Source organism: Camponotus floridanus, unplaced genomic scaffold (genome assembly GCF_003227725.1).
Source record: "Camponotus floridanus strain SB8 unplaced genomic scaffold, Cflo_v7.5 scaffold57, whole genome shotgun sequence".
Taxonomy (NCBI): Eukaryota; Metazoa; Arthropoda; class Insecta; order Hymenoptera; family Formicidae; genus Camponotus; species Camponotus floridanus.
Window position 1 is genome coordinate 275,750 of NW_020229736.1, and position 14,203 is coordinate 289,952.

Below are 14,203 nucleotides of genomic sequence, written 5' to 3' on the forward strand. Positions count from 1 at the left end.
GTTTGATAGCAATTTCTTCCTCCCTTTTCGAGGAGGATAGTTTGTAGTATGCGCTGTTTTATTACGGTTTATTTAAGCCGTTATCTCTCGGCTCTTACTTATCCGAAAATATTCTTATAGCTCCCGGAATGCGATTATTCTACTAACATGAGAGCCAGCTAGCTTCGCTATCGCGAATAAATCATGAGGATTCAAGATTTACACTTATGCAAGACAGAAAGAGAGAGAGAGAGAGAGAGGAGAGAGAGAGAGAGAGAAGCGCGCGCGAGTTTCTTTTTGAGAGTGCTCGCAAATAAAATACCTACCAGCGGGCTCCTCCCTCCCCTCTTTCCAACCTCCACATGCATGCATGGAGTTAAAAAGAAGCGCAGTCAAGTTGAAGTCTATGAAAGCGGTTGCGACTATAAAAAGCGCAAAAATTGCACGCTTCGTCGACTGCGAATACATATGCGCGTGCCACATGTGATATATTGGATACATCAGTAGGTTGTAGAGCGTATGTAACGCACGGGCGAATGTGTGTGTGGGGTGGGGGGGGGGATGAAGAGGAGGTTATGTAACATGCTGCGCGCGAGAGGAAGCGGGGAGGGAAAGAGTGCGAAGGGGGAGGGGGGAGGAGGAGGAGGGGAGGGAATGTGACAAATTGCCGATATTTGTGCGGCAATATCAACACACACGAATGTGTGTGTTAGGTTAAAGCAAATTTACATCGCTCGCTCATGATAGTAATTTTCAACGAGTCGCTTAACCCTTTCTCCCTCGATATTCAAGTACGTCACAGTTTAATTTTAATTAATAATTGATACATTTTTTTTATACATACGACAATTATACATATACAATTATCCTCCTCGCTGTCGATTCGCATTTTTCATGCATTGCACGCATGTCAATATGCGGAATGTTGAAAGAAAGGATTTTATCGAGGCTCGTCGGATAAGAGAAATGTTAAGTCGAGAAACGTCATGAAATATCAAAGTTGATGAATCCCGTATATTTATGTTCGCTCGAAATGATTGAAGAGATTTAAATAAAAATTATCACGATATAATTTAAACGTTAAAGGATTAAAAATTCATGAATGCTCATGAAATTACGTTCGGGATGCGCCGGATGTAATTTAGTTCGTAAGAACTAATTTTCTCCATAAGTCCCGCATGATTCATCGAAAGCGTACCACCGTATAATTTTGGCTTTAAGCGAAATATATGCCGCTCTATCAATCATACAGCTGATAACTCGCGCGACATTTTTTTCCTCACGTCGAGCGCATTTCCTCCTCGTTACCGACAGGATATCCCAAGATACGCGATTTACGGAAAAGTGACGGTGTTGAATTTAAAGTAAAGCAATATCGCGGAATCATTATTAATCGAAGCTGTTGATGGACGAAATTGAGAATATACATTTTTAGATTATTTAAAATTCATTTATTTCGAAATATATCTCTATTTAAAGCATGCACCTTCCTTTTCCACTTTAAATAAATTTACTTTAACTTATTTATGTCACGCGATATAGTCGGTGGCAAAAGTTTGAAACCCATCTGAAAATTTTTCCTATTTTGTCTCGAACAATTAACATGTGAAGGAGCTAAGATTTTTGCGCCGAGAAGTAGAAGACTCGTTTTCCCCAAACTTTGCTTATGGGGGGGCGTGAAAAGGCGGAAAGCAAGTCGCAAGGATCTTCGGTCTAATGTTTTTTTTTTCTTTTTTTCTCGGATAGTCCCATCAGAATTTGCTGGGACTCGGAAATCTGTTGAGAAATCTGCTCCACATCCTCGCTCTATGGGGATCCTTTGAGAGCAATTCCTGGAGGCTTTACTGTGGGTGCGGAGAAAGAGATGGGTTCTCGCCGCGTAAGAGCAGACGGGATTCGAATTCTGTTGCCAATCGCAACGGGAGAGTTCGAAATGAATATCGGTCCCAGGACGAGTAGCTAGACACGCGATACCTTCCTCGATATCGTCCTCCATTTCTATCAGCGGTTATCCCTATCTTCGTTTTAGAGATATTCCGCGATTGGCGCGATCCGAAAATAAAATAAAGCCATAATAAGATAAATATGTATTAAGTGAATGATAAAATTAATTATAAATAATCAACTTTTTTATTACGCAACAAAATAATAACATCATATTTTCGCGATATCCATTTTAGTGACTATTCCCATTTAAATCGCCCTCGTTTTAAAGAAACTCATTTCGCGAATGACAAGGCACGAGCCGAAAGTAAAATAAAAAGATACAATGAAACGAATATTAAATTAATGATAAATGATGGACTTTTTATACTATCCAACATAAAACAATAATATAATAATACTCTGGAATCTGCGCCCATATTTCTCCTTCTCTTCTCAGTTTATATACTATATTTCCTTTTTCTAAATAAAATAAAAAAGAATTGAAAATTATATTAGAGGTTGCTGATAAAAAAAGAAGAAACTTCGAGAATTCGGAATTACAATAAAGTTTGATTAGAGTAACATACGAACCCTCGAAAATACGTTCCCATCGCAGGGCAACTTTCGATCATATAGGTCCTTCAATAGGCCGTGACGTATAAAGATCGAATTACGGATCTTGGGATCGAGCCATGATCGATTTATCGAACTGGACGCGATAGCCGCCTTCCGGTTTATTAGCTTCCTATCTGGCCGCAACAAGGACGACGCGACGAGAGGGATCGAGGGGGGAGGGGGGGGCATCCTTCCTGAATGGCAGGGGCCAGCTTTCGGGCCGCGCGATGGCCAATTGATATTCGGTGCGCGCGGCCGCCATCGAAACGCTTTTTCCAGACGCAGGAAACGGGAGAACCCCCGATTCAACGGGCGCGATTATGGTCGATTGATTCGAAACGCCGCGCCGGCCACCCGGCCCGATTCGACGGCGAAATGCAAGCGGAATGCACGGCTGGAGTCGCCCTCGATGATTTTTTTTTCTTTCTTTTTTTTTTTTTACTCCATTTTCGATCTTTCGCAGCGCGAGAATTGCTTGTAAAGGGACGCGAGGAATCTCGAGCTCTCCCACGAAGTTCGAGCTCCGAATTTCTTAAATATTTATTTTATACCGTTTGCTCCCTTTGCTGCGGCAACGTGTATCGTTACGATATACATTAAGTTATGCAGAGTATTCCACGACCGGTCGCAGTTAAATACTCACGGCTCGGTGTTTTTCCAATTACTTTTCACGTTTCGCGAAGCGAAAATTTATTTCCCCGCAAAAGAGTTGACGCGAAAATAAAAATACGGTTTCTCGTCCCCTCGTTTTATACACGGCACGTGTAAATTGTAAAAAAAATTATGTCCTAGATATCGCACGCGCAAATACTTGATGTGTAACGCGATCTTATTTAGCTTATCCAGTCTAAATTCGAGATTAATACTTCGGGAACTTTAAAAATCGGAGATCACAAATCACGTTTAAAATTGACAGTTTATCTTGATACAAATATATACAGGAGGTTTCTTCATAAGTGCGAAAAATTTTAGGAGATGATTCTTTGTCAAAAATTAAGGGAGGAGGTTTTTCATATAAACATTAAAATGTCCCAATAAAAAATTGAATAAGGGGGTTGCTAGTTTCATCTCCTTATAACAATACGGGAGGCTGAAAAAAATAAATTTAATATTAATAAATAGAGATACATTTAATATTTATTTATAGAGATAAATTTAATATTAATAAATAGAAATCTTTTTACCAGTAGAAAATATCCACCTAATTTCATTTCTTTAATTCGTTCCAAATTTGAGAAAGAAATAAAAATCTAATTTTTCTATTTTTGGAGGAGTATAACTCCTTCACAGAGAGGGATGTAGGAGTATATAAAAAAACCTCCCTTAATTTTCGACAAAAAAAATCATCTCCTAAAATTTTCCGCACTCATTAAGAAACATCCCGTATATAAATAAAATGTAATCCTCAAAGTCCAACGATTGGAAAGTTCTGATTTAATTTTTTAATTTTTTTTAAGCTTTCTTAGAATCCATGTCTATTTACATTTCGCAAGCTTTTCACGCCTCGAAAAGGCGTTAGACACGACATCAAATTTATTACGCCGCATCCAGATGGAATCAGAACGAGTCTAGCTATTGCAGTTGCCGTTAAATAGATCCATGAAAGCTCAATCAAAGCTCGCCGATCTCCTCGTAGCGTCATTCTACTGCGCTATACTTGCCGACAACAAGTGGCGCGATGCCATTCAATCCTAGAATCTAGCGAATTCTCCCTGGTCAAAGGCCGGCGGCGCGAATTAACAGCTCGCCGGCGAATGAAAATTAGCGGGCCTTTGCTCGAATTAATGACGACAGGCGAGACTTGATTAATTCCGACGCCACTTCCTCGCTCGAATGAATGCGCGGCGGATTAAGAGCTGCAAGCCCAACCACGGTTGGCGGTTGTAGTGCGAGATTTGAGGGGGTCGAAGGCCGAAGAGGAGGTGAGTCTGGCGGGAGACGGAGGGGGAGGAGGGGGAGGAGGAGGAGTGGATATATCCGTAGAGTTATGGCTGGTATGAAACCCATAGCAAATGATGCAGGCATACGTGACTGGCAAGCGAAGCGTCAAGCGCTGCCGTCGGGTCCGGCGCGTCCCGATGGCCTGGCCGGCTTGGCCGGCTCGATGTAGCTGCAATCAGCAACGTGCGCGCCGCGTCCAGGGTGGATTCCACCGAAATAAATTCAATAGAAACACGTCGCGCGTCGCGGCAACGACGAGGAGGGCGCGAGAGGGGGGTTAGGTAGGTACGTGCGCGCATGAAAAGTTGGACGGCAGCTTGATCTTCGGTCGCGCGGACACAATTCTATCCCCGGGAGTTAAGCCCTTTCAGCGTGAAATTAATTAATTCCACCGCCAGATCTCCCGCCGGAGATTGGCTGAGGAATATGTCGCTCGAGCTCCAACCCCGACCTAAAATGCCGTTGACTTTGCTGCTATTATGCGCGGATTACGCAGGCCTGCGAGGTTTTTTTTTTAAGATGCAATAGTAATTTCCGACGTAATTTTGAGCTGAATTCGAATCTGGCCGCCGAATTTGCGTAGCACATCACGTTTTTGAGTAATTTGTAATTGAATGGCTCAAAAATCGCTATTCTGGCCAATTTCATGAATTTATTGCGAGGAAACCAAATTTTTTGAAATATTTCTGCCAATGGCATCGTATAATACTCACTTTCGCCTTTCAAATCCACTTTCGATTATCGCTGCACGATTTTTTCTCGCTCAGATATATAAGTATGACGTTGTAAAAAAATTTACGTTAAAGAAAATTTATATAGACATCAATATGGTAGATCCATGATCTTGAAATTTGAAAAGACTGACATATGTCAGGTTCGGTTGGCCAAACAAATATGTATTGTAAAGAAATGTCTAATACAGTTGTTACACATTTTGATAAATTTTTCTAAATTTTATGCCTTTTTATTGTGATGCTATTCGCCATATTGGATGCGCCATTTTTAATTTCAAAAGGTGACAGAAGGTATTTAAAAATGTATATTTTTAAATATAGAGAAACAGCTTTAGAATGACAATTTCATTAATTTAACATTATTCTGTAAATAAAATTTAATTATACAAAAAAAAATATACAAAAAAATATATATAAATAATTACATCATATTAACAAATATAAATCAGAATGTAAATGAATACAGTATATCGACAACAAATGGGGGGGGGGGGGGAAGCGGACGTTTCGGCTCAATTATTCCTTCTTCAGCGCAAAATTCCTTTAATTAGTCATGGATAAAATAAGCTAATCTTATAAATTTAATAATATAAAAATCATAATGGTATCGCAAACCGAACGCAGATGGCGATGTAGACTAAGAAAATTTTCTCTCTCAAAGACACTTGGTCCTATTTAATTTGATTGTTAGAAGGTCCATGATGTCCATTATGATTGTCATTATATCATAAAATTCTACATCTAAAATCAATATCATTCTAACGGTTAAAATTTGAATGTAATAATTGGTAATAGAATTATAATACTTATGAAAAAATTGAATTTAAAAACAATAATGTTAAAATATTAAGATATAAAAAAACAACTTACAATTTATTGAAATTCCATCTGTCTAGTAACGTTCTATGGTTGGTAAACTGTACTAATGTTTTAGACGGTAGCGATTTAAAGTGAAATACATTAATGTAATGTATATTTTTACCCTAATTTTGATTCGTAGTGAGATAGAGAGGTGGCACGGTTGATTTAGAATGCTTATTAAATCCCCATGCATGACCAGTCTTATGACTTGTATATCTGAGCGAAAAAAAATCGTGCGGCGGTAATCGAAAGTGGATTCGAAAGATGAAGGTGAGTACTATACGATGCCATTGACAGAAATATTTCAAAAAATTTGGTTTACTCACAATAAATTCATGAAATTGGCCAAAATAGCGATTTTTGGGCTATTCAACTACAAATAACTCAAAAACCTGACGTACTACGCAAATTCGGCGGCCAGATTCGGATTCAGCGCACAAAATTACGTCAAAAATCACTATTGCATCTTAAAAAGAAATTTTGACTCCCTTTTTTGCAGGCCTGTGTTATTTTCGCGCTTGCAATTCCTCCTACGAAGCTTTCTCTTTTCATGAAAAATCTAGGTTTTGGAATTTACCAAGAATCCGCGAGGATTAATAGAAAAATGAGGCGAATGTATGTAAACTTCTTGCCACGTCCAATTCTGTAGAAGCAACTATAAGGCCACGTCAGGGCAAAGGCGCCGACATTGTGCGCCGACGCTGATGAATGCTGATATATTCAATTAAGGGGATTGACACGATCTGCGGAAATGTCGTTCGTGATCGAAAGGGAGTAAATACAAGCCGGTTACGAGGGTGCGCGCATACACTATCCGCGCGAAGCTGCGTGGTAGACATATTGGATCATCGTGGATACGATACATCAGAATTCTATTCCCATCACGCCGCTGTCGCCACGTGACGGCGACGTTCTCCATTAAATTTCGCGTAATAGGGCCGACAAGATGTCGGCTAAGCGGAGGAGCTACCCGCAATTCGAAGGGTCGATACTCGATTTCCGCGACACGACTTTCGTTTCAGAGCCTCGCGAGAAGAAACTTTGGATTTTCTTGCCGGTCTCCCAGCGGATCACTCGCGAATCTATGTTTGAACCTGCACGAGTAATGTAAAGTAACTTTTCTTTGGTTTTATAGCGCTTAACAGGCCATGTTCCACTTTCAACTCACATATTTCTCCTCGGTAATAAGCTCCAAAATTCCAGTATCGTTTTCTTTTCCTAATGAAAATAATTTCTTGTAGGAGCAATTGAAGCAAATTTGTAGTATTTGTCGAAATTTTGAATGATGAACAAATATTGTTTTTATTTAAAACTAACAGAACAATTAAATAAATATCGTTGATCTCACAGCCATCAGATCGTTTAAGCTACACTCGCAATCTTTCCGTGCTTAAAATGATTATAGATTCATTTTGAATTTTTTGAAGCGAGGAAAGAGAGGAAGAAAGTTTAGAAAATGTAATTATAAAATAGATATCTCGTGGGAGGGAGAAAAAGAGTGAGAGGGAGTTTCGAAGGGGTTGAAGTGTAAACGTTTACGCTTCCTGACGAGCTCTTTAGCCAGAGGAGACGCTGACGACGCTTTTGTTGTTGCAGTGAAATACCTGCGGGAAGTGACGCCGTACTTCAGGAAGGCTTCGATCATCCAGGAAGTGGGCTGGGAACTTCAGCGCGGCTTCCTCAGCGCGACACCGCCACCGCCAAAGTCACCACCGCGGGCGGACACTCGTTATCTGCCATTACAACTCTGCCGACTCACCAGGGCGCATCCCACTTCCGATCCCGGTGAGTCTTAACAGGAGACCCCGAAAGGTCGATGCGGCGCGGTTTCAGCGCCCGCCTTGATAATAAAGATTAACCCTCGTCGGAGTAGTGCGGTCGTGAGACTACTTACAGGGTATATTCCCCGATCCGTTATAATGTCAACGCGAAGGGGGATTATCCCAACATGTTTCTCGTATATTGTCGAGAGATTCGTCGCGACTGAAATTCATGATTCTTGAGAGAGGCGTATTAAGACTCGTCGTGCCATAAATCGTGTTACAAGAATTCTCCTGATGAAAATTTCGTCGCATTTGTTTGTGTCTGCGCGTTTATGCTATAATTTTAATATCCAGTCGAGAAAAAGCGATTTTACCATCGTATACATTTTGCTATCCTAACATTAGCTTTATAATTCGGGATTTTTTTAAATACAGGGTATTTCTTAACAAGCGTGAACAATTTTAAGAAATGATTCTTTGTAGAAAATGAAGGGAGTTTTTCATACAAACGTATACTCCTAGATTCTTCTCTGTGAAATTATACTCCTCCAAAAATGGGGTAAAAATTAGGTTTTTATTATAATTTTGCTTTTGTTTCAATTTTCCCAACATTTATTCCAATTTTATTTTTATTTTAAAATTTAACTTCTTGTAATTCGAAACCTATGCTATTTAGCATTGTGCGGTGCACGATAACGTATTTTATTTTTTTTTCTTGAAAACTACTGATTTTATGAAAAAAAAAGAAATAAAAAAGTTTCTAAATAAATCAAACTTTTTAATGCATATTTTTAGATGATCATATTCGAGCCCATTAAAAAGTTCCAATAAAAGATTGAATGGGGGTTGCTAGTTTCGTCCTCTTATAATAATACGGATACTTATAACAATACGGAAGTCTAAAAAAAATATTAATAAATAACCATTTTACTAGTAGAAAATATCCACCTAATTTTATTTCTTTAACTTGTTCCGAATTTGAAAAAAAATAAAAAATTAATTAATTAATTTTTACCTTAATTTTTACCTTCATTTTTGAAGAAGTGTATCTCCACAGAGAAGGATGTAGGAGTACATGAAAAATCTTCTTTAATTTTCGACAAAGAATCATCTCCTAAATTTTTTTATTTATTAAGAAACATCCTGTATAATTGTTTTTTATTTAAAAATTACTCTGGGTATTTCTTAATAAAAACACCATTTTTCTTCTTAATTAGGACTTTTTAATGGGGCCGAATATGATCATCTAAAAATATACATTAAAAAGTTTGATTTATTCAGAAACTTTTTCATTTCTATTATTTTTTTCATAAAATCAGTAGTTTTAAAGAAAAATAAAATACGTTATCGTGCACAGCACAATGCGAAATATAGGTTTCAAATGATAAGAAGTTAAATTCTCGATATTTTTGTTTTAGTATTTCAATTTTGAGAGTATTTTCCATTGTTGGAAGGATTTTAATGACATATCCAGGATATATTTAATGACGAATGACATCTTTAAATTTAATTTTACTGTTATAATGGTAACGTTATATTTCCTTGCAAGTAGTTTGAATATGTTAATTAAGCAACTATAATTACTTTATTGCATTTCTCTTCCCTGAAGAGGTACTTTTTAAAACGATTAAGAGGGGAGAGTCTCCGATTACTTCAAATTTAATCTGAAACTGGAAGACGTTTCTTTCTTCCTGTTTTTTTTTTCTGAGAGGGAAGAGGAAACAAACACGGGGGATGGAAAATGGCAAGCAGGCAGCCGTGCGTTCTTGATTAACGAAGTAGCGCAATCTAGATCGCGGCCGAAGAGAGTTCAGTAGAGAATCGGGAGAGATCTCTCGTTTACCTATTTGCCAAGCGACGGCGGTAAATGGCCTCGCCGTCAGGATAAAAGTCCGGTTCCTTTTATCGGAGACAGTCGCCTCCGTCCGCGCGGTGATTAACCGGGGGATGAGTTAGCATGGAGGGGGTATCTCTTCTCTCCCCGGACTCTCTCGCAGTGAGTTAATGAAAGGCGAATGGCTCCTTAATTCTGTAAAGCTTCTCCCGTTCTCCACTCTCCCTCCGTTTACTCTGAGCGCGCCGGCTCGGTTCAGGGCCGCCCGCGCGAATTTTCGCCCTCTCGGGGGTTGTTAGCGGCGTCCCATATGTGGCACGCGGCGGTTGCGTTATATATTTGCGCGCTTTAGTTAAGTGCCTCCATTATCTCAGTCGTATTGTCACTTACTTCGCTATAATCCCCGTTACTTTTTCGCTTGTTGTTTTATTTATGGCGACGCAAAAAATTCTAAGGAGCTTAGAGAAATCCTGAAAAATGGATGGCGTGTGCGTGCATCCATTTTTTCCGGTTTCCGAGCTTCTTACGAGAGCCAGCATTCCCCAGCATAATCGCTTAATTAAATAAACAGATTTAGTCAAGCTTCCCAATTCCATCGCTAATAAATCCCCCAAGATGATATCTTCCTTTAACATACGTTGTTGTATAAGAAACAAAGTTACCGAAGGAAAACTTTTAAGGGAATTCTTAAGGTAAAGGGGGTTAAATCCGATCCTGGGACTCTTCCTGGACGACAAAAGAAAAACCGCGAGAGAAAATAGCTGCGCTGTTAAGAAGAGAACGCCGAGAGGGAGGGAGGGGGAGAAAAGACAGGCGCGGTTAGCGTCGAAAGGGATGGTGGACAATAAGGAGAGGTAGCTGCGAACTAAGAAACGCAATCAGAGACGTGCCGTATCTCTCGCCGGCATCTCGCCGAGCCGTGTCATAGAGTAACGCTTACTGATATTTTCGCGCGCTGATATTTCTTGAACCAATCCGCCGGTGAATTGCATCCGCAATGCGGTATAAAAAGGGCTCTGGAGGACTCCTTTCTTGTATAAATTCGCTTCCTGTTCGTTCATTAAATTATCGGCGAAATTGTATTCTCCGTTGAAGCAGTCTCGATCGAAAATCGAGACGAAAAGTATCCATGTAGCACGAACCATTGTTACATTGCAGCAATATTGCAGCAATAATTTGAATGCAGCAACATTGCAGCAATAATTTGAAAATAGCAGACGTGAAAATAATATCCATACAGCACAGACCATTGTTGTTACATTGCAGCAATATTGCAGCAATAATTTGAATGCAGTAACATTGCAACAATATTGCAGCAATAATTCGAAAATAGCAAATGCGAAAATAATACCCATATAGCACAGATCATTGTTGTTATATTGCAGCAATATTGCTGCAATGTTGCTGTGCAGCAATAATTTGAAAATAGCAGACGTGAAAATAATACCCATATAGCTCAGACCATTGTTGTTATATTGCAATAATATTGCAGCAATAATTTGAATGCAGCAACATTGCAGCAACATTACAGCAATAATTTGAAAATAGCAGACGCGAAAATAATACCCATACAGCACAGACCATTGTTGTACAAAATAATACCCATACAGCACAGCAACATTGCAGCAATAATTTGAAAATAGCAGATACGAAAATAATACCCACTCATACAGCACAGAACATTGCAGCAATATCGCAGCAACATTGTAATATTGTTGCGACATTTCAGCAATATTGTAATATTACTGCAATATTGCTGCAATGTTGCTGTGCAGCAATATAACAACAATGGTCTGTGCTGTATGGGTATTATTTTCGCGTCTGCTATTTTCAAATTAGACCGACCGATGGGATGAATCCTTTTCAGATTAGATCTGGCGTCGGTTTTCGAGCATCGGTCATCCGTAACGATCTCGCGGACGGCGAACATTCTCTCTCTCATCAACGATAAATTTTACAACCGGCGCAGTAAATTTTACGTCATTGCCGCGCGACTATGATTGCATCATATTGCTTCGTCCGAGATGGACGTGAATGATAACAGAACGATAAATGGAAATACGCCGCCGTCATAAAGCGCTGTAGTCTTTTTCGCGTTTAAAACAGGGATAAAATCTGGATGGTCTGACGACTGGCGTTCAAGGGAGGAAAATTGCCGGGGATGGACTAAAAATTCCAACAGAGAGAGGAAGAAGTTCTTATATAATATTCTTAATCCTATTCTTAATCCTGTATCCAGGAAAATTTTTTTCCATTATTTAATTTAAAATACTTGAGGCTCTTTCTATTTAAATACATATACCTGAATAAACAGGTCGGTTTTGACTTGGAAATTTTTGTCATCTTTTTCTCCCATATGCAGGTAGGTACTTCACGTTGCTGATTATGACGTTTGCGGAAGAACGCCACATGAAAATGAGCCTTTATGTTACGCAGGCACGCGGCCTGCGGCGAAAGGAGAACAAAAGCACGGCGGGCGTAAAAAAAAATAGAGGAAGATTGTGTCTCCAGCGTTGAATACGCGTGTTTACACGATGCCCGGCCACGAGCATCATTTTGCGGTTGAAAACGTTCAGTTACACTCGTAGCGCGTTGAAAACAAACAGTCGGGCCTCAATTCACCGTCGTTTCGAAAGCTCGCCGGAGCTTTTCTGGATCATGAATTGCAAAAGCCGGCGCTGTCAGCGCGACTTCGTAAATCGCCGAGATAAAAGTGCATCGTACACACGATGATTTACAAGATGCTCCATTCGAGCCGACCCGGCAAAACGCGGACGCAATTTGGAAGAAATGTGACAATCTCTTTACTCGGTATAAATTCGCGCGGAAAGCGTTTGCGTGCCGTTTTGTTAAATATTTTTTTTGCCTCTCGCCAAGGTTTTTCATGGAAATTGTCGACGTTGATCTCGAAAAATTTCGTCTAAATTAATTAACTTTGAGCAGTCACTCTCAACTTTGTACATCTCTGTATTCCTTTTATCAATTGGAAACTAATATATACGTAACATTGTGCTTTACACATACAATTTAGAAATCGAAACATGCAGGAATCGAGCCGAGATTTCGCCTCTCTCGGGGTTATCCCGTATATTCTCCAGTGTTAATTAATTAACAATCAGCTCTCTTTGATCGTTTACCCGTACACGGAGCGTCCTCTTAAGCATGCATGTCTGGATGGGGTTGACATCGCGACGCCAAGTCAGTAATCAAGCTTTCTAGGCAACTGTTCCGGGCAACCTTTTGAGATCTTGCTGAGTTTCCCTCTTCTGAGCGAGGAGAAACCAGCCGAGGAAGACGAGGCTGCTTTGCTCGCGCGAGGCAACCGCAAACCGTGTGAAAGCACTTCCTGTGGGAGTACTGTGTGTCCTCCCGAGGATTCCTACGAAGGAATCGTTTCTGGAACAACCTCCAGAGATAACCGAGAGCAATACCGTGATTGCGCAAATATTAATTAATCCTGGCTTCTCATAGTTTCGCGAGCAATCGCATTTTACGAGCAGCGATCTTAAATATACGCGTGGATCGGCAGGTATAAAGAAATTAGAATCTGAAGATTTTCAGACGGGGAGGAAATCCGAATGGAACGCGAGAGATTAAACAGAGACCTCGCTCCATTGCAATTTTTCTTTTTCATGAATAACTCGCGAAATAATTTCCGCTAAGAGGAACGTTCGATCTTCTCCCGCTGAAAGGAAATTGGGTCGCGAACGTATTTTAATTGCATTTAACTTTAATAATCTCTCTCCCCGAGCTGAAACAGTTTGAATTATGCGTTGCGTTATCCATTCTCCCGAATAATCTCCGACTCTCTGCGAGGCGTTTCAAGAACTTTCAATTCGATCTCTCGCAAAAAGCGGCCGTGAAACGGGGGGGGGGGGGTAGCTCGACAACGAGCGAACGAAATTCGTTGCCCCCCGGAGAAAACCGCGAATCCCTCTTTGATGACAAGAGAGAAGGAGCGGCGAAGGGTCCCGGTATCCCTGATGATCCTCGCCCGCGCCTCATTAATCAGACGGACGGCATATAGGGTGCAATTATCCGACGGTAATTAACTTGGCAAACTGCAACGCCCGCGAAGTCCGGGAAGGTGGTGGGCTGCACACGTGTTGAGGGAGAGAGAAGATGGAAGGGGGTAGAGGAATGCTTCGTACGGCGTTGGCGAGACGAAGGAGGGGTCGGATAGTCTGGATGGAAGGTTCTTCGTGGGTTCCGGCCTGATGGAGCTGTTCTGGAATTATACACGGGGGTTAGTCCTGAAAACCGGCCGGCAGCCAGCTTTTGCCCCGGAAACTAATTTAACTCTCGCATCCTCCACCCTTCCCCTCGCTCGCGCTCCCCGTCCCCCTCCCCGTCTCTCTCTCTCTCTCTCTCTCTCCATCTCGCTGCTCTTTCACCCTCCCACAGCTTCTGATTTCGACTTGCTGATGATCGTCCGGATGTCTGAATGCGATACATGCCGGCGGGGCGATCAATTTCCGCCGGGGATGAGTCGATACACTCGAATGTAAGATGGTTGAGGAAATTTTGAGGGCGGATATTGATTCGCGCTG

The 14,203-nt window shown here is 40.7% G+C and overlaps 1 protein-coding gene across 2 annotated transcripts in view; it reads left to right on the top strand.

Moving 5' to 3' along the window:
• The window catches only part of LOC105248678 (beta-1-syntrophin), a 328,673-nt gene that overhangs the window by 171,898 nt on the left and 142,572 nt on the right, over positions 1-14,203 (top strand). For both annotated transcript variants that reach the window (XM_025412797.1, XM_025412798.1), the window contains one exon: positions 7,653-7,841. In XM_025412797.1, the coding sequence (XP_025268582.1) occupies positions 7,653-7,841 (189 nt within the window). The remainder of the gene's footprint in view (positions 1-7,652; positions 7,842-14,203) is intronic.